General features: G+C 47.3%; 1 protein-coding gene across 5 annotated transcripts; it reads right to left on the bottom strand.

Moving 5' to 3' along the window:
* Positions 1–49: 49 nt before the first annotated feature.
* Positions 50–19,962, bottom strand: EEF1AKMT3 (EEF1A lysine methyltransferase 3). Of its 5 annotated transcripts, none has more exons than XM_049115099.1 (6): positions 19,704–19,903; positions 10,927–11,094; positions 9,919–10,047; positions 8,623–8,745; positions 2,371–2,458; positions 50–622 (listed from the first exon to the last, which is right to left on the bottom strand). In XM_049115099.1, exons 1-6 carry the CDS (start codon positions 19,878–19,880, stop codon positions 216–218), a joined length of 1,092 nt encoding a protein of 363 aa, XP_048971056.1. In that variant the 5' UTR covers positions 19,881–19,903; the 3' UTR covers positions 50–215. The 5 variants fall into 5 exon arrangements, with proteins under 5 accessions (XP_048971056.1, XP_025332581.1, XP_025332582.1 ...); XM_025476796.3 differs by lacking the exon at positions 19,704–19,903 and adding an exon at positions 11,349–11,501; XM_025476797.3 differs by lacking the exon at positions 19,704–19,903 and adding an exon at positions 11,397–11,492.
* Positions 19,963–20,018: the final 56 nt, after the last annotated feature.

Here is a 20,018-nt window from a genome sequence, read left to right as displayed (position 1 = left end):
AAAAGAGCTAAACCCAGCATTACACAAGCAAGGAAGAGATTCTACACTCTTTATTATATAGCAATTTTATTTAATGACTCTTCCCACTGAGGATATCATTGCATTATAAACTCCAATGAAAAACAAATTCTGGGTTTGTAGAGGCTGAGGAAATAACTTCTCGGAATGATGTCCAGAGCAAAGAATAAACATCTCCTGGGCCAAGTCTCCGGAACCTATTCGGTTTCTGCTGCCTCTTCACCTTCTCCACATTCAAACCGCACAAAGTCTACTACGGACACCCCTTGAGGCTGCACATACTGTCCCAATGTGATGGAGGGATCCAGCAAGTATGGCTGGGACAGCATCTTGGTTTCCGCCTCTCCCCCAGGCTCATCATCCAAAGAGCCAACAGAGAGAGGGGCCATGCCCACCACATGCTGCCCAAGGCGGCGGCCAAGGTCTTCCAGGCTTGCTTTGCGCTCAGATGTCTCGCAGACCACCAGGGCCCCATACTTCCCGAGCTCCAGGTTGTGGAGGGAGGAGCTGTGCATTGCTCCATGGACATAGGAGCCAACATAGAACCCAGCTGGCACCTTCACCCATGCAGCTCGTTTAAGAGTCATGTTTTCTCCCAGTTTCCCTATAAAAAAGCAAAAACAAGTAACACACTTCCAGAATATGACGCATGTCATAGTACCAAAATATGCATAGAGGTGGCTGAGTCTGGGAGACGGTGCTCTGCATTTACACTGTGGATACGCTGTAAGATGGAGAGATACCGTTTGCAGTTTAAAGAAGAAAAAGGTATGTGGGAGGAGAGGGTATGGGTAGGAGAAATAATGAATATCTTTATGGAACACCAACAACGTGCCACACTAGTATTTAAAAACACAGGCTGTGATGTCACACAGAGCCTGGACTCACGTGTCCGTTCTGCACCTTACTGGCAGTAAGTGACTTCATGACATAACCCCACTTATGAATTTATCAAGCTTTCTTTCCTCCTCCATAACATGGAGATGGTATCACTTAAAATAACCTGAAAGCAGGGTTTTTAGGAGACAAAGTAACATATGTAAGAGGACTCATTACATTATCTAGCACATGGTGGCACTCAAATGCTGGCAATTGTTACTATGTTAATCTTAGGCTTAGAGGGCAGCCCGGGTGGCTCAGCGGTTCAGCGCTGCCTTTGGCCCAGGGCGTGATCCTAGAGACCCGGGATCGAGTCCCACATCGGGCTCCCTACACCGAGCCTGCTTCTCCCTCTGCCTGTGTCTCTCAAAGCTAAATTCTTCTCACGAATACTTTAAAAAACAAAACAAAACAAATTCCAGTTTTCCCGATCTCAGGATGCCATCCTCTCTAACATAGGTCCAAATAAGCCAAAAGGTAGGAAAGGGGTTAGGGGACCCCAAAAGGGATCTGGGTAAATATCCCTGCATTAACCATAGTTATATCTAGAAAATCCAGATATCCAGAAATCAAAAGAAATCTTAAAACAACTCAAAGCATCTAAACAATTGTTAATTCTCAGAAAATGACAAGGCTGCAATACCCAGCTCTTCCAGAATTTCTTAATAAGTCTCATTCACAGCTGTCTGCCTGGTTTCTCAGCTATGACTCACTCAAACATCATACATACTTCACGATAATCTGATAAAAACAGAATTGATGTCTTGACTGGAAACATCAGATGAGCAATAAATTCCCAGCAAGCTCCCACCCAGTCCTACTTCCCTCCTTCCATCAAGGACACGTAGGAAGAGAGCAAAATCCCCAGTAGTTGTGGCACAATGATCTGGAATGTGGTTCCTGTAGCCAGGGGTTCTTAATGAATAAACCTTCACAAATTCAGGATGAGATTTTTCTAAAAAGAGATCAAATCCTACACATGAAGCTCCAAATATTCCTGGGTCCCTTTATAAAGAAGGTGGGATGACTTGTGCTGTACTATGTCTCCCACAGCGTACAGGGTGGTGTCAACTGGAAGGTCAAAGGCAATCCCTGCCTAAAGACATGTTTTGCTTGGTCAGCCTGCAGAGTGCTGAAATGATTTTAATTAGCTACAAACATCTAAAAACTGAAGTTTTTACACATAAAGCTAAATTCTTTTAAAGGAATTTAAAAATCTGACAATGCTGGGACCCCAAAGTAACAACTGGCTAGAGCTTGGTAACCATTTCTTTCAGCAGAGGGTGAGCTTTTCAGGGTACCCACTGCTCACTTGTGTCTAACGCACCACAGAGCCCACTCCTCACGTTCATACTGTCCGATCCTTGCGGGTACATGAGCCTGCAATTCTTGACCTAGGTGCGGAGGATTATCAAAGATCCCAGGAGGGCCAGTTCCTAACTCCCAGTTCCCCCCATCCTTACAAATACTCACCTATTGCTAAGGCTAGCTGATCCTTGAGGCAGCCTTCTTTCTCAGGCCCAGCCGGAAGTTCAGAGAGCTCAGAGGAATTCAAGAAGCCCTAAGTGCACAAAGGAACCGAACAAATCAGTTCTGTCCTACTTGAATTACCAAGAGACTAGGCAAAAAGTATATTCCTCAAAAAACGATTTAAGACCATCAAGTATACATTTTTTGGGTTTAAGATTTTTCTTTCTTTCAGGATCCCTGGGTGGCGCAGCGGTTTGGCGCCTGCCTTTGGCCCAGGGCGCGATCCTGGAGACCCGGGATCGAATCCCACGTCAGGCTCCCGGTGCATGGAGCCTGCTTCTCCCTCTGCCTGTGTCTCTGCCTCTCTCTCTCTCTCTCTCTGTGACTATCATAAATAAATAAAAATTGAAAAAAAAAATTTAAAAAAAAAGATTTTTCTTTCTTTCTTTTCTTTTTTCCTTTCTTTCTTTCTCGTTCTCTCTTCCTTATTTGAGGGAGTGAGTGAGCAAGCACACGCATGTGCATGCCTGCAGAGGGCGGGGGCAAAGGGAGAGGAAGAGAATCTCAAGCAGGCTCTCCGCTGAGGTGCCCCTAAATGACTGTTTTCATTAAGACAAAGATGTTACATATTGATAACAGCTGCATTTTATTTTATGAGTATTTTATCCTACCACTACACCACCCACAATTCCATCTCAATCCCATCATCCCGCCTAACTTCTTGAACTGTAGTTTCCTAGAAATCAGGAACAGTATTTTCAAACAATCATAAAATGTTAGAACTGAAAGACTGGCTGAATAAACAGACCATGGCACAGCCATATAATGGAAAACTACACTGTTGGGAAAAGGAAAACAAAGAAAGATGTGCTTGAGCTGCTACAGAGTATTGCCAGGTTACATTAAGTGAAAAAAGCAAATTAAAAGAGTACATCTATAGGGGCGCCTGCATCAGGCTGTGTACTCAGCGGGGAGTCCGCTGGAGATTCTCTCTCTCCTTCTGCCTTTGTACCTTCCCCCTGTGCACACACATACTCTCTCTCTAATAAATCTTAAAAAAAAAAAAAAAAGGCCTGAGTGGCTCAGTCAGTTGAGTGTCTGACTTCAGCTCAAGCCATGATCTTGGGGTCCTGGGATCTGGTCCCACATCAGGCTCCCTACTCAGGGAGTCTGCTTCTCTCTCCCTCTGGCCCTCTCTGCCACTTTTGTTCTCTCATGTGTGCTCAATCTATCAAATAAAATCTTTACAAAGAATTTTTTAATTAAAAAAAAAAGAAGTAAAAAAAAAGTATTTATATAAATATGCTATTTTTGCAAAACGACTTAAAAGATACCCAAAACCAATGAAACTGGTTATCTACAGGAGTGGACAAGAATAAGGTAGAAAGGAGAAGGAGTGAGACATCTGTGTATGCATGTTACAGCTTTAATTTTCAGAATTTTAATGTTTTACATATTCAAAATTAGATTATCGAGAATTTGGAGGTAAAACCAAAATTAACTACACAGAAACATAAGACTCTAACTGTATTTCATATGAATAATGCAACTTCACGGAAGGGGGGAAAAACTAATCCAAGTAACTTTCAATATAGTCCTTTGACCATATAACTACAATGTAAAGACAAAAAGGACACCAAAGAAATCTTGAACTCCTTTATAGGTTTGTTATTTGCAGTGGTCAAGTATAGTCACTAAAACAATTCAGTGTTGTATTAGAACAGTGAGAAAATACGTAATCACTAAAATTGCTAAGAGCCAGCATACTAGTGAGTAAAGAAGACATAAATATAGAATGGGGGAAGGAAAAGAAGAACCCTGTGTGCAGGATTAGAAATGAAACACACACACACACACACACACACACACACACACACACACTTCCTGCATCTGTCTGCTGAAAGAGCAAGCAGCAATGACGTCTCAGTAGAAATAAGCATATTTAATGCAAGGATCTAGGTTTCTAAAAACTATTCCCCCCGTTAAAAAGGATCAGGACTCCTTGGAAAAGTGGCTAATTCCACAGGTAGGGCAAGGAAAGTATGACATAGGCCCAGAGTATCTCGTTATGCCAAAAAGTAAGAAAATACTTGAAAATAATAAATACATTCCAAAAAGTCAACAGAGCCAGCTTACACTGGCCAAATCCAGGTATAATTTGAGCATCAAATTGAATAATGGATTATAGGGGCGCCTGGGTGGCCTCTGCCTTTGGCTTCTCTGCCTTTTGGCTCAGGTCGTGGTCCCGGGGTGCTGGGATCGGGCCCCATGTCAGGCTCCTTGCTCAGTGGGGAGCTTGCTTCTCCCCACCCTCTACCACTCTCCTGCTTGTGCACTCTCTCTCTCTTTCTGTCAAATAAATCAATAAAATCTTTTAAAAAATAGATTATATAATTATAACACACTGTATAAAGTATCCATGAGTTAATGCGTACTAAGTAAAGTACTAACATAGGGAGTAGAGAAGTCTTTCTTACAGTAGAATGTCAACTAATAAAACTAATACATGTAAAAGAAATTATAAGACTGAGAAAGATAACCATCATGCAACTCTCAAAGTAATAGCAGATCCTGACAAGAGTCATGGATGGATGCTAATACCTTCAGGTAAAAGTCTTTTGGGGAACTGGACATTACACAGTCTCAATCTCCCATATAGATTACTTGTTAGTTACAAAGAGGAACAGAATAACTTTACAGTGGAGAAACCTGGAAGATTCTGCCCTAACCAAGAAGAGATCAAAAATTAACATTATCAGGTGCGTGGGGGTGACTCAGTCAGTTGAGGATCCAACTCTTGATTTCCACTCAGGTCATGATCTTGGGGTTGGGGGAATCGAGGCCCAGGTCGGGCTCCACGCTAAGTGCAGAGTCTGCTTGAGATTCCTCCTCTGTCCCTCTCCCACTCACTCGGGGACATGCTCAATCTCACTCTCCCGCTCTCTAAAATAAATAAAATTTTGGGGATACCTGGGTGGCTCACTGATTGGGCATCTGCCTTTGGCTCCAGGCATGATAGCAGTGTCCCAGGATAGAGTCTGGCATCGGGCTCCCAAGAGGGAGCCTGCTTCTCCCTCTGCCTATGTCTCTGCCTCTCTCTCTGTGTCTCTCATTAATAAATAAAATCTTTAAAAATAAATAAATAAATAAAATCTTTAAAAATTAGGGATCCCTGGGTGGCGCAGCGGTTTGGCGCCTGCCTTTGGCCCAGGGCGCGATCCTGGAGACCCAGGATCGAATCCCACATCGGGCTCCCGGTGCATGGAGCCTGCTTCTCCCTCTGCCTGTGTCTCTGCCTCTCTCTCTCTCTCTGTGACTATCATGAATAAATAAATAAAATCTTTAAAAAAAAAAAATAAAAATAAAAAAAAATAAAAATAAAAATAAAAATAAAAAAAATAAAAATTAACATCACCGATAATGGGACCAACAGTCATTACATGCCTCCTGATGTGATATTCTGAAAAAAATACAGGATAATTTATTTAATATCCATGCTAAAAAACCCACACTCTGAGTCTAACTATGAAGGAGCATCAGACAAACCCAAGTTAAAAGACCTTCTACAATACTGTCCTATACTCTTCAAAAAAATGTCAATGCCAGGTGCTTGGTTGGCTCAGTCAAGGAGAGCATGCAACTCTTGATCTCAGGACTGTAAATTCAAGCCCCACCGTGGGTGTGGAGATTATTTAAAAATAGAAGAATCTTTTTTTTTTTTTTTTTTTAAGGTGGGGATCCCTGGGTGGCTCAGCAGTTTAGCGCTTGCCTTCAGCCCGGGGCGTGATCCTGGAGACCCAGGATCGAGTCCCACATTGGGCTCCCTGCATGGAGCCTGCTTCTCCCTCTGCCTGTGTCTCTGCCTCTCTCTCTCTCTCTCTGTGTCTCTCATGAATAAATAAATAAAATCTTTAAAAAAAAAAAGGTCAGGGATCCCTGGGTGGCGCAGCGGTTTGGCGCCTGCCTTTGGCCCAGGGCGCGATCCTGGAGACCCGGGATCGAATCCCACGTCGGGCTCCCGGTGCATGGAGCCTGCTTCTCCCTCTGCCTGTGTCTCTGCCTCTCTCTCTCTCTCTTTGTGTGACTATCATAAATAAATAAAAATTAAAAAAAAAAAATAAATAAATAAAAAATAAATAAAAAAAAAAGGTCAATGTAATGAAAGACAAATAAAGGTTGAGGAATACAGAAAAGAGACTAAAGAGACATGGTAAGTAGTTGCAACACACAATACTGGACTGGATTCTGGATCAGAAGTGCTAGCTGACAAAATATGGCATATATACTATATAAAATATTTTATCAGTGTCAAAATTCTTAAATGTGATTACTGTACTGTAGTTACACAAGAGAATGTTGTTTTTAGGAGATAAACATTCAAGGGAAAAAGGGTCCTGATGTCTGCAACACACTTACAGAATTTTTTTTTTAAATAGTGATAAGACGCCTGGCTGACTTAGTTGGTTGAGCATGCAACTCTTGATCCTGGAGTTGAGTTCTAGCCCCACACTGGATGTAAAGATTACTTAAGAATAAAGTAAAATAAAATAAAACAGTAATGATAATATAGGTATGTAAAAAAGTGATAAAGCAAATGAGTCAAAATGCTAACAAACTATGAATCTAAAAAAAAAAAAAAAAAAAAAAACTATGAATCTAAATAAAAGTACAATGTAACTTATCGCCGAACAATGGGAACCTTTTCTGTAAGTTCGAATTTTTTTCAAAATAAAAGTTAAAAAAAATTAAAGATCAAAAGGGAAAAAAATAAATAAAGCTAAAGAAAACCAAAATTTCTTGTACTGATAATGAAACACAGAGTAAAGTAAGTGAATGGCTCTGGGTGACAAATAGAGTTCCTCGCAAAGTCAGGATCAGAACCTCGCGGTGTGCCTGGCAGGCTCAGTCGCAGAGCATGTGACTCTTGTTCTTGGGGTCGTGAGTTTGAGCCCCACTTTGAGGGTAGAGTTTACCAAGGAAGGAAGGAAAATAGAACTTCTAGTTCAAGTGGCTCATCTGTTCAACACAATTCTAAAAAACATTCTTCACATGGTTTTCCATATAATGACTATTTAATGCCAGTAATAATTTTTTTAAGATTCTTTTATTTTTTTATTCATGAGAGACACACAGAGAGAGGCAGAGACACAGGCAGAGGGAGAAGCAGCCTCCCTGCAGGAAGCCAAAGTGGGACTCGATCCCAGGACCCAGGCTCACAACCTGAGCCAACTCAACCACTGAGTTACCCAGGCATCCCTAATGTCAGTAATAATTAACATTTTCCACAAACTCTCAAGAGAAGGATAAACTGGAGGAAAGAGGTGGTACTAAACACAAAATAACTGTTGACAGTAAGGGTGAATCAAAGGTACACTGATATAATTCCATCCTGGTCCTCCTATGGACAAAAACACGCTTATTCTCCTAAATTCTACCTTCTCCAATAGATGTATTTAGAATTTCTTTCCTTAAAAAAAAAAAAGAAAGAAAAAGAAAAAGAAAAAGAAAAAAGAAAGAACTCCTTCCCTCAGGCCATTCTAGATTTCTGAATACAAAGCTTCACCTGATTGGGCGCCTGGGTGGCTCAGTTGGTTAAGTTTCTGACACTTATTTCAGCTCAGGTCATGTTGTGGGATCAAGCCCCACACTGAGCCCCCTATGTGCAGTCCAGCATAGGGCTCTGCATTCAGTGGGGAGTCGGCTTGGGAGTCTTCCTCCCCTCCCTTCGAGGAGCCTGATGTGGGATTCAATCCCAGGACCCCGGGATCACATCCTAAGCCAAAGGCAGATGTTCAACCACTGGAGCCGCCGAGGTGCCCCACGAGTTAAGTCTTTAGAAAAGAATAAAGCTTCATCTTATTTGACAGGCTCTACCGCACTGTCCTTCATTCTTTCATTCATCAGATTTAATGACCCCCAACCAAATGCTAGGCCCACTCCTCTTTCACCAGAGACACAGTAGTGAAAAGACAAAATCTCTGCCTCATGAAGCTCACATTCTTTGGGGAGATTAAACAACATACGAATAAGTAAAAACATAAAATATAGAATTATAACAAAAATCTTTAAATGAAACAAAATAAGGGGATAGTGCAACAGGAAGGCTACCCGTCTCCAAAGAGATAATATTTATGCAGGAACATGAAGTAAGGGAGTGAGATATGAGAATGTGTGGAAAAAAAGTAAATAGCAAAGACCCTGTGAAAGGAGTGTGTGTGTAAATCCAGCACGTTGAGAGACAATCCCAAAACTCACTTTACTGTATGTGGAGAGTTGATCCTTTAGGTTCTGACAATGCAACAAGGTTCCAAGGGCGACTTGCTGGACCAACTGTTGAAATTTTAAATTTCTGGAAACAAAATCTGTCTCACAGTTTACCTGGCGGGAACAAATTGATGTTGCTGTATAAGCTGCTTCTGGACAGTTTGCAAAAGTGCCTTAAAATCAGAGTAAACCGAGGTATTACAGAAGAAGCTTCAGACTCAACAAAACAGACATAAATGACCCTCGAATTTTAAGGCTGCAGTTCCTCTCCTAGCTTGAGGCCAGAAACTCAATGGGGTGATTCCTGCTGTGCCAATGAGTTAGCAACTGACCCCCATATTCAAAAGATGGTTCCCTAATGTCCCATGGAGCCATTACACCTTTACCACTTGCCCGTAGCTGTGGGCCATCACTACCTCGTTCTCCGGACTCCTCCAACACCAAACCACTTTTGCAGTCAGCCTGCTTATCTCCCTTTCTCACTCTATACTAACCCACATCTGATTCTTCAGCAATTGAGGCCCCTACACCTCCTCTAAAACAGCTACACACTATCCATCGACTAATTAATAGAATTCCTACCTTTAAAATCTAACTGTTCCAGGAAACAATCAGTGACGAGGTATAAGGCTGCAGGAGACTCCCACTGAGAAGTACAGGTTTGCCCCACTATCTGAACGTACGGTGTTCCTATGAAACCTTTTGTAAGCCAAAATGGCATAAAGTGAAAAATCAATTACCATTAACTTATATGGAAATGGATGTACAAAACAAATTGATGTACTAAATAAATCAACGGAAAGCACAGATGCTCACAAAGTTCAAAGCTATGGCGGCTTGATGCTGAGATGCGGAGAGTAGTTGGGGGGGGGCAACTCCTGCTGCGAGGGTGCCCCCTGCCTCTACAATGAATCAGTGCAAAACCAACACTAACTGCTATTTTCACTTTTTGCCTTTTTTTTTCATAAAAGTGAAAAGTACTCTTTGGATTTAACAAAAAACAAAAACAGGCGTATGATTGTAGGTCTTTTGTAAAAGCAAAGTGCGTAACATGAACTTTTGAAACGTGGGGGTATCTGTAACATTTCTGACTTTCTAGGCCTTTAACAGCCAACACACCCAGCCACTCCTATACTTAAGTGAGCTCACAATAACCGTGGTCTCACCAGTTTTCTCCCAACAACCGTGTGCACTTCGCAAACACCTCTTCTTTAAGGCTACGAAGGGTCTAGCACACAGCTCTCCACCCAAAGGGCAGCTGATTTATCTGGAATCCTGACAGCTCACCTCTACCAACACGGTTGCGTTTCCATCCTGAAGCAGCCCAATCAGGCCTTCTTTAGTCTTCCTGCCGTGGAGTTTGGCAGCTCTGCTCCAGCCTTCCTTCTGGGCCTGCTTGTGCAGCCAGCTCTCTGCCTATAAATTGAAAACAGGGCAGATGACAAACTCACAGAATTTAGAACTGAATGGGGTTCTAAAATATGTTCAGGTTCCCTAATTCTGTTTCTCGTCAATCCTATAACGGAAACTAAAGCAGTCTATCGTTTACTGGCAGCCTACCACTGAACGCCAAATACCAGGCATTGTGCCTGATGCTTCGGATAAATTTAATCTTCACAACAACCCTATGGAGCAGACAGCAGTATTTTTTTTTTTATTATGTACAGACAAGAACAATGTGACTCTGAAAGATCAAAGTGTCCAAGATCACAGGGTTAGTGTGAGAGCACCACAGTGTGAGTCCTGGTGCGTGAGGCTCCCAAGGTTCACACAAGGCCTTGGGCTCCAAGCACCAGCAAACAGCAGAGCAGTGGTTTTTGGAAGAGTGTTACCCACGGGATCCTGGTCAACTGCTTCGGAGTCAAAGGGTGAGGTCGGCACTTACGTGTGCATCCTACCCCGAGGGGCGCCTGGGTGGCCGAGCCTTGGGCTCAGGCCTTGGGCTCAGGCCGGGATCCTGGGGTCTGTCAGCCATTGGGGCCAGCGGGGAGCCTGCCTCTCTCTCTGGGTCTCTCATGAATGAATAAATAAAAATCTTTAAAAATAGGGGCAGCCCGGGTGGCTCAGCAGTTTAGCGCCGGCTTCGGCCCAGGGCGCGACCCTGGAGACCCGGGACCGAGTCCCACGTCGGGCTCCCTGCGTGGAGCCTGCTTCTCCCTCTGCGTCTCTCCTGAATAGATAAAATCTTAAAAAAAAAAAAAAAAAAAAAAAAAAGGATGCTGCCCAGGGTTCTGGGTTAGGGTCCCTGGGCAGCACGTCCCCGCCCCTGAGGTCGCCCCGGCCCCCGCCCCCCACCTGCTTGAGATCCCCGCCGCAGGCCTCCAGAGCCTTCTTGCAGTTTACAAAGGAGTAGCCTGTTCTTCGCCGCAGCTTCACGAGGGCGTCCTTGCTCGGGGCCGACGACCACAGCCATGGACCCGCGTGGAAGGGGCGCGGCCGAGGCGGCGGCGGGGGGGGCCCGGCCTGCGGGGGAGGAGGAAACGCCTGAGCCGCCCGCGCCGCGGGGAGCGGGATGGGGGGAGCCCGGGGGGGGGGACGGAGAGGGGGGACGGAGGGGATGGGGCGGGAACGGGGGAGGGGGGGATGGGGGGAAGGCCGGGCGCCGCGGGAAGCCCGGGCGGGGCAGCGCGCAGGGAGGCCGCCCTAGGAGACCCGGGGCTCCCGGGGCGGGGGGGATGGGGAGGGAGGAGGGGACGGGGGCTGCGTCCCGAGCGCACCGGGAAGTCCCAGGACGAAGGCGCGGGGCCGGGGCCCAGGCCCCTCACCGAGCAGCCCCGCGCGGCCGCGAAGAGGCGCCAGGGCCGCAGGAGCGACATGTCCGCGGCCCGCGCGCGAGGACACCGGCTACGGCGCGGCGGCGGGGCCAGAGCTCCGGCGCCAGCGCCAGGCGCGGACGGCGCCACCTGCCGGCCGGGCGGGCACACGCACCGCCCCGCCGCCCGCCCCGCCCCGCCGCCACCGCCCCGCCCCGCCCCGCCCCGCCCGCAGGTGAATAACGGAGGCCACGGGGCACGGGGGTCGCGAAATAACGCTCCGAGGCACGCGGACACACTTCACGTTCCTTTATTTCCAGTCCTGTTTCACAGTCGTCATCCATTTGGGACTCTCGGCGGCCCCGGCGGGTGGGCGGGTGGGTTCAGGAATGTGGCCAAAGGCCGCGGGGCAGGCAGGGGGGGGGGGGAGCCCTTTCACCAGACCCCGGGGCTAGTCGCTGACCAAGCAAAGTATGGGTGGCACGTCGACCCGCTGTAGGCCTCAGAGCACTAGGAAGGCGTGAGCCACACCCCTGCCCTTCCCGGTAGTCTAGGGGTGAGAAGTAGGGGACAGACCGGTACCATGCAAGCCGAGTAAGGCCCTAAGATGACCAGTGAAAGGGTCTCCAGGGAGAGAGAAATCACATCCAAACAGGAGGCTCAGGGATCCCTGGGTGGCGCAGCGGTTTGGCGCCTGCCTCTGGCCCAGGGCGCGATCCTGGAGACCCGGGATCGAATCCCACGTCTGGCTCCCGGTGCATGGAGCCTGCTTCTCCCTCTGCCTGTGTCTCTGCCTCTCTCTCTCTCTGTGACTATCATAAATAAAAAAAAAAAAAAAAAAAAAAAAAAAAAAAAAAACAGGAGGCTCCGTAAAAGCTTTCTTCAGGAAAGCGGCTAAGAGTAATAAAGATTTTGAGAGGTAGAAAGAGCTCTTCCAGGCAGGGAATCATCAAAAAGAATGAAGAAAACAGGGCAATTTGGGTGTGGAAATAGGGAACAAAGAGTAGACATTTGGAATTTGTCCAGAGGTTGCAATACATGTAGGAAACCAGTTGAAAATGAAATAGAAGGGTCATTTGGGATCACATGGGATAGACTGAGTACCAAGCCAAGGAGCTTTACTCTTGCAGTAGGCAACAGAAGCTGGTCAGAGCTGATTTTGGAAGATCAAAAGAGTTTGATAAATGGCTTAAAGGAGAGAGAATGGAGGCCAGGAGTCCAGAGGAAGAGATATGTGGCCCAAGGAGTAAAGAGAGCCCCAAGCCCTACAGTGGGAAGAGAAAAGAGGTGAAAGACAAAACACTAGTAAGGAAGGACCAACAGGGCCTGGAAACCTAAAGAAAACTCAAAGATGAGAAGAACCTAGTACTTGGTGATCATGGCTCCAGCTCCAAAAAAGGATAAAGAAGCTGTAGCCCAAAGGACAGCTCTGCTGCCTGTCCCAGCTTCCGGGCAGGGAGGACTTGCCCCAGTTAGAGCCATGGTCACACCAGATTCTGCCTCCAGAAGCAAGAAGTGGGTGGCCTGAGGTTTCTTCCTCTCTAACCCCCCAGCAAAAGCCTGAGTTCTTTGGATGCAGAGATGACCTTCCTTCCCTTTAAAAAAAACTCCATGAGAATCTAGCAGGGAAAAAAAGAGTCCATTCTATATAGAAAAACAACAGCAGGACTGGAAGGGTTCAGGGCCAGTCTCTCTGCAGCCACTGTTCTCACCTCCCATTTGCCACCCCTACCCCTAAAAATCCTGGACACCTTTCCTATCTTCCTCCTCTGAGAACAGGAATTGGGAACTTCTTTTGTGCTCTATCCTAGTGCTCTAAGATTCCCAACAAGCAGGCACTTTCCTGCACCTGCCCAAGAGTATCTGGGGGAACAGAGAGGGAAGGAGGAAAGGGAAAGGCAAGGGAAACCCATACTCTTCTTCCTCGTGTTTGTGGCTTTGGAGATACAGAGCAGTTCCTTTCCTAGGACAAGGAGTTCAGAGGAGCAGAAAGGTGATGTCAAGCAGGTCTTGGTTCCCTGTGCCTGGCCCTATAGATGTTGACATTCTCATCCTCATCCCGCTGGGCCAGCTCCAGTTGGAAATGTTGGGGCAGGAGGTGCTGAAAGAAGCTCTCTGTCCCGTGCTCCTCTCTCATCTTGGAGGCCAGATAGATGGTGCCATGGGGCCCGCATAGATGTTGGAGGGTGCCCAGCAGCAGTGGGAAGGTGGGCTCCAGGTACACGATATCAGCCCCCAGCACCAGGTCATAGTCTCCAGGGAAGACATGCTGGTCAATCCCCCAGGACAAGGCGCGGACCTGGGCCCGGCCTCCAGCCGGCACATTGGCCTGGACGTTGCCCTGGATCTGCTCTAGGGCCAGGGGCAGGTCAGTGATGGTAACATCCCCCCCTGAGAGAGAGGAAGGAGGAGAAATGCAAGTCAGAGGGACCAACCAAGGGGTCTCGGCTCCTACCCAGAAGGTCCAGAGACCGCAGGGCCTAGAGAACAGTGTTTTTACAGCCCAAAGTGCGCACCGTGGCTTTTAGTTACCCTAACCACCATCTCACCCACTGTTGTTTTCATTATTCTAAGTTCAACAGCATCAACATTCTCTCTGGGCTAATCTGCAACCTCTCTGCCCAACACACAACCATCAGGTATCAGCAGAAGCCTGGGCAGGACCAAGCTGGAGATGAGCTGTGCACCCAGCCCCTACCGACCCAAACCAAACTTTGTGGGTCTGGAAAGCTTCCCAGAAGACATGGCCTCAGCAAGCCTTAAAGGACAAGTAGGAGTTAGTTAGGTGGAGCTTTCCAAGCAGAGAACAGAAAGTACAAAGGCCCGGGGGCGAGAGCATGGCATATTCGAGGAAGACTGACTCTTAGAGGATGTGGAAAGGAGGAGAAAAATGTCAAGACCGGAGAATAATAATGACATGCTGAAGAGACTCAGGCTTGATCCTGAGGGTGGTAGGTTTTAATAGATGGAAGCAGATAATCAGATTAGCACCTCGGAATGCTTCATTCATGCAAGAAATATATGTACTGAGCACCTACTAAGTTCTGGCAGTACAGTAGTGAGCAAGACAAAACCTCAGCCTTCCATGAGTTTTATCAGAGAAGTAGAGGCACACTAGGCACTGCAAAACTCATCGTAATCAGGACGACTACTACAGAAACAGGAGGTAAAAAAAAAAAAGAAAAAAGAAAAAGAAACAAAAGGTACCAAGAATTCATTCATATTTATTATCTGCCTATATGCCAGGTGCTGAGAATATAGCAGTGAACCAATCAGACAATCCCTCCACTCACAAGGATTATGGTCTAGTGATAAAAAAAAAAAAAGGGGGGATCCCTGGGTGGCACAGCGGTTTGGCGCCTGCCTTCGGCCCAGGGCGCGATCCTGGAGACCCGGGATTGAGTCCCACGTCGGGCCCCCGGTGCATGGAGCCTGCTTCTCCCTCTGCCTGTGTCTCTGCCCCTCTCTCTCTCTCTGTGGCTATCATAAATAAATAAATAAATAAAATTAAAAAAAAAAAAGGGGGGGGCAACAAATAAAAGGAAATACACTGTACATCCAATGCTATGGTGAAGCATTAAGCAGAGAAGGGGGATAAGAATTGCTTCAGGGACGGGGCAGGGAATGTAATTTTACATTGAGTGGTTAGGAAGAGCCTCACTAAACAGATTATGTTTGGGCAAAGACCTGAAGGAAATGATGCAGCAAACCATGTGGACCACTCAGGCTAAATGTACCAACGAGGTACAGGCTAAGAGACCAACGAGTACAAAGACCTTGAGGCAGGAGTGTGTCAGCAGGTCTGAAAAAGGTTAGGAAGACCAGTGGCTGGAGCAGTCTGCTTGAGATGTTCTCTCCCTCCCCCTCCTCTCTAAATAAGTAAAAATCTTTAAAATAAACAAAGGAGAAGCACCTGGGTGGCTCAGTGGTTGTGTGTTTGCCTTTGGCTCAGGTCGTGATCCCGAGTCCTGGGATCAAGTCCCACATCAGGCTCCCCGCAGGGAGCCTGCTTCTCTCTCTGCCTATGTCTCTGCCTTTCTCTCTGTGTCTCTCATGAATAACTAGAATCTTAAAATGAACAAATCAGTAAAAGGATCATTCTGGCTGCTGTGACGAGAAAGGACTGCATGGTGGCGAGGTCAGATGCAAAGAGCCCAGTTAGGAGGCAGCTACAGTGACCCAGGGGAGAGGTGATGCTCAATTGAACCAGGGCAGTAGCCACATCTAAGAAATGCCAAAATCCAAAATGATTTTGAAGGTACAGTTAACAGGATTTGCTGACAGACGGGACATGAAGTACTAGAGAGGGAGATGTTGAGAATGTCTCCCAAGAGGTTTGGCCCAACTAGAAGACCGAATTGTTATTTACTCCGGAGGAGGAAGGCTGTAGGAGGTACAGGACTGGACAAGAAGATCATGAGTTCCTTTCTAAGTGTGACATGCCCATCAGACAACCACATGAAGGTATCGGGTAGGTAGGTGGTTCCACCAACAAATCTGGAGATGGAAATGGGAGAGTTATGGGGTCATGAGCATAGAAAGGGGATTTAAAGCCATAAGGTGATGGGATTGCTTGGGAGTGAGGGTAGACAGAAAAGGGAAGGGGTCTAAGGACCACTCTGGGGCCCTGGGGCACTCAAACTTCCAGTTGTCAAAATGAAACGAAACGAACCAAGAGAGGAGATTGGAAAGAATGCCAGTGAGGTAGGCAGAAAGCAAAAGTGTGGTATCCTGGAAATGAAGCATTTCAAGGAGGAGGGAGAGTCAAATGCTGCAAAGTCAAGTCGAGTGGGCTCATAACTGATTCCTGTACTTACCAAGATGGAGCTGGAAATGCAGCTCACCACTTTGACTGCTGCAACTGAGGATGGAAATGGGGAAAAGATTGAGGGAAGAAGAGTAAGGCAGGTACTACCAGACGATGAGGATTACTCTTTTGAGTTTTGTTGTAAAGCAGAACAGAGAAATCAGTGGTAACTAAAAGAATATGTAGGACCAGGACACCTGGGTGGCTCAGTGGTTGAGCATCTACCTTCAGTTCAAGTCATGATCCCGGGGTCTGGGATCGAGTTCCGCATTGGGCTCCCTTCCTGGGAACTTGCTTCTCCTGCCTATGTCTCTGCCTCTCTGTGTCTCTCATAAATAAATAAATAAAGATCCTTAAAAAAAAAAATGTAGGGCCAAGAGTTTTTTCTAAGAGAAAATATAGTGTATTTATAGATGTATATAGATGTGTGTGTGCCTATATAGAATGTTCCAGAGAAAAGGAAAAGGTGATAATGCAGGGGGGAGTGGGGATGGGGAGGGGGTCTGCTGGAACAATGTCTTTAAGTAGATGAGAAGGTTTGGGGTCTTGTAACAAGTGGAGGGCTTGACCTTAGGTGGGATCACGGTGTTTATCCATGGTAGCAGAAGAGAAAGCCCTTGAAACAGTGAGTGAGGTGAGTAAACATTCCAATAGGAATGTGTGAGCATTTTCTATAAGAAAATAGAAGCAATCAGAAGAGATGGGGAACAAAGTCATCAGCTGAGGGTGAAGACAGGAGAGGAGGCATTTAGAGGTTTGAAGGGCAAGAAGGTAAGAAACATGTTTAGGAGAGTGGAGGAATATGTGGACAAGGAAGGTGTAACAGACTAGCTGGGCAGCACTTAAGGACCCACCTAAGGTTCGTCACATTCAAAATGAAACCAGTCAGCACGGTGGTTTATATACTAGGAGGGCCTAAGCTAGCCTGGAGGTGGCCTTCCCCTGGAAGTGATGTTTGAGCTGAGCGCTGAAGGATGCGTATGAATTAACAAGGTGGCCCAAGGATTCCAGACATACAGTCTGTGGGGAGACTCCATGGATGGAAACATCCAGACTTGAAGCACTGACAGAGAGCATGAAGAGTACAGGAAGGGAGGCAGAGGCACAGAAAGAGGCCAGAGAGGGAGGCAGGACCTTGGAGGCCACGCTAAAGGTATTGGCTTGATCTGGAAAGCACAAGTGGATGATGGGAGGGAGAGGTGATTACAATTGCACTTTGAAAAGATCACTCTGCTGCACAGGAGTGGGTAGAGGTCAATGTGGGGGCAAGAAGTCAAAGCAAGAAGACAACTTTGCCTGGATGTAGTCGGCGGAGAGTGACAGCGGTGGTATGGACTGGGGAGCCATCGGTGTCAATGGGAAAAAAAAAAAGTGAGATTTAAGAGGTTTTTAGGAGAAAACATCATCAGTAGGACTTGACTAATGGATATGGGAGTGAGAAAAAGGGACACGTCAAAGGTGATATCTAGGTTTCCCACTGCATAGACAGTGGTGTGATTAACTGAGATGGGAAAGCCTGAAGGAGAAACAGCCCAGGCGCAGGAAGATCACAAGATCTAGATTCCACATGCTAACCTTCCTATGGGAAAGCTAGAAGACACTTATGAAAACTCAGGGAAGAAAGAGCAGTGAGGGGATTCCTGGGTGGCTCAGCGGTTTGGCGCCTGCCTTTGGCCCAGGGCATGATCCTGGAGTCCCAGGATGGAGTCCCGCGTCGGGCTCCCGGCATGGAGCCTGCTTCTCCCTCTGCCTGTATCTCTGCCTCTCTCTCTCTATGTCTAACAGGAATGAATAAATAAATCATAAGAAAGAAAGAAAGAAAGAAAGAAAAGAAAGAAAAGAAAGGAAGAAAGGAAGAAAGGAAGAAAGGAAGAAAGGAAGAAAGGAAGAAAGGAAGAAAGGAAGAAAGGAAGAAAGAAAGAAAGAAAGAAAGAAAGAAAGAAAAGAGCGAGCAGTGGCCTGAACCAGAGATGGTAGGAAGAGGAGCAGACAAGTGGGGAAATGTTAAAGACGTATGATCCACAAGTCTGACTGCCAGGATGTGACCGGGAGAGGGCAAGGGGCAAGATGACACCCAGATTTCTTACTTGGCATCTGAATAGGGAGGCAAAGGAGGTCTTTGAGCAAATGCAGGTAGGTGTTCCCAACCACATTACACGCTTTTCTCCCGTTTTAGCATAACTGCACACCTCTCCTCCACTCATCCTTTGTGGAAAATTGCTTTTTAACACTTCCTTCGTTCTTTATGAGCCTGCTGTGTTTGTTCACCTTCTCATCTGACAGAGCTGCTTCTTGAATTCCCAGGGAGTCAGGGGAGACACAGCCAGAGGACGTCCACTGGCTCTGTGTATACAACACCATAATTCCAGTACTGTAACATCTTCCCCCACCTTCCCCCGCTAGACCATAAGCTCCTTAGGAACAGGAAATGTGTCTTAGTCACTGTTGTATCCCAATACCCGGCATGATTGAAGACGCCAAATAGATATTGATTGAATGAATAGAAAAATGAATGCCTGCCTCTGGGAAGACTTCCCTGAATGTGACCTAGCTGTGTTCTCAGGAACAAAGACATTTGCATTACTAAGGAGATGACATCATAAGGGTTTCAAATGAATGTTTTGGGTGTGAGGTTTTGCCTGCCCATTAGATTATAAATTGAGAAAGAGTTTCCTTTGTAATTCTGGATCCTCCACCAAAGAAGCAAAATTGTCCTTACTTTTTCCTTTCCCAAGTATTCGGTGCTTAATTTCTAGCCCCATTAGCCCGACAAAGCACACCCCAGACCTCAAGAACTCCAGCTTATTTCTCCCAAGCATTCAAAAGCATTCGATAAAAATCGAAAATTGTTTTCATAATAAAGTTATAAAGCGCTCCTCAGATTTCGTACATGCAGATTGCTCCCCCTACAGAACGCCCCCAAAGATGCGTTTTTACAAAGTACCATGCTGAAAGCAAAGGCGGTTTTAAGGGACAGCATTGTCCATGAAACCACAAAGAGCAAAAAGGCAGGAAAAAAAAAAAAAGCGCGAAAAGATAGAAAAAGCTCCTTTTACTAAGGCCTGCCCCCAAATCGGACCCCACGGGTGTTTTCTAGGGCACGGAGGAAGCGCTCGCGCACGCGCACGCACTCGCAGGCACACGGTTCGTTCAAGCCACTGGTCCGGTCCCGAACCACTCCCCGCTCCCAAGAAGCGCGGGAGCGACACGTGGCCACCGCCCGGGCTGCCCACGCACCCTGCAGCGCCGCCAGGATCCCCACGATGCCCGTCCCTGCTCCCAGCTCGATCACTTTCTTGCCTCGGAAGTCCACATTTTGACTTTCAAAATAGTTGCAGAGGCTCAGAGCCTACGGGGGGTCAAAAGGGAGAGAGAGACACCGTGGCGGGGCCGGCTCCCTACGGCGCAGCGAGGGCCCGGGGCCGCTCCGCCCGCCCGGCCCCCGCCCCGCCCCGCCCGGCCCCCGCCCCCGCCCCGCCCGGGACCCCCCACCAGCTCCGCCCGCGCCTCACCGCGTCCCACACGCGCGCCGCCACCCCCAGGCGGGCCCCGAAGTTCTGTGTGATGCTCAGCACGTGCCCACAGAAACAGAACCGGCTCTTTTCCGAGTAAGAGTCCGCGAAGAGCCCGACTTCCTGCGGGAACACGGCCTCGGGCTCGGACTCCCGCTCCGGACCAGGGGCCGCCATCCGGCCGAGCGCGCCCCGGCCCCGCCGCCAGCGCCCGCACCCCCGGCCCGCGGCTCCGGGCCCCGCCTCCCCGAGTCCGGCTTCCTGGAGGTGGGATGAGGAGCCGCCCCTCCCGCTCCCGGCCCCCCTCGGACCGCG

The sequence above is a fragment of the Canis lupus genome, chromosome 10, assembly GCF_003254725.2.
Source record: "Canis lupus dingo isolate Sandy chromosome 10, ASM325472v2, whole genome shotgun sequence".
In the NCBI taxonomy this organism is placed as follows: domain Eukaryota; kingdom Metazoa; phylum Chordata; class Mammalia; order Carnivora; family Canidae; genus Canis; species Canis lupus.
Note: the sequence above shows the minus strand (reverse complement) of the source record. Positions and strands in the feature narration are given on the sequence as shown.

Excerpts from the sequence above, each read along its gene's own strand:
- EEF1AKMT3 (XM_049115099.1), bottom strand. The coding sequence starts at position 19,880 with ATGGCGGCCCCTGGTCCGGAGCGGGAGTCCGAGCCCGAGGCCGTGTTC. Across the intron at positions 10,048-10,926 it reads GCGGCGGGGATCTCAAGCAG|GCAGAGAGCTGGCTGCACAA; the intron begins GTGGGGGGCGGG and ends TTCAATTTATAG. Across the intron at positions 8,746-9,918 it reads ACGCAACCGTGTTGGTAGAG|GTAAACTGTGAGACAGATTT; the intron begins GTGAGCTGTCAG and ends TGTTCCCGCCAG.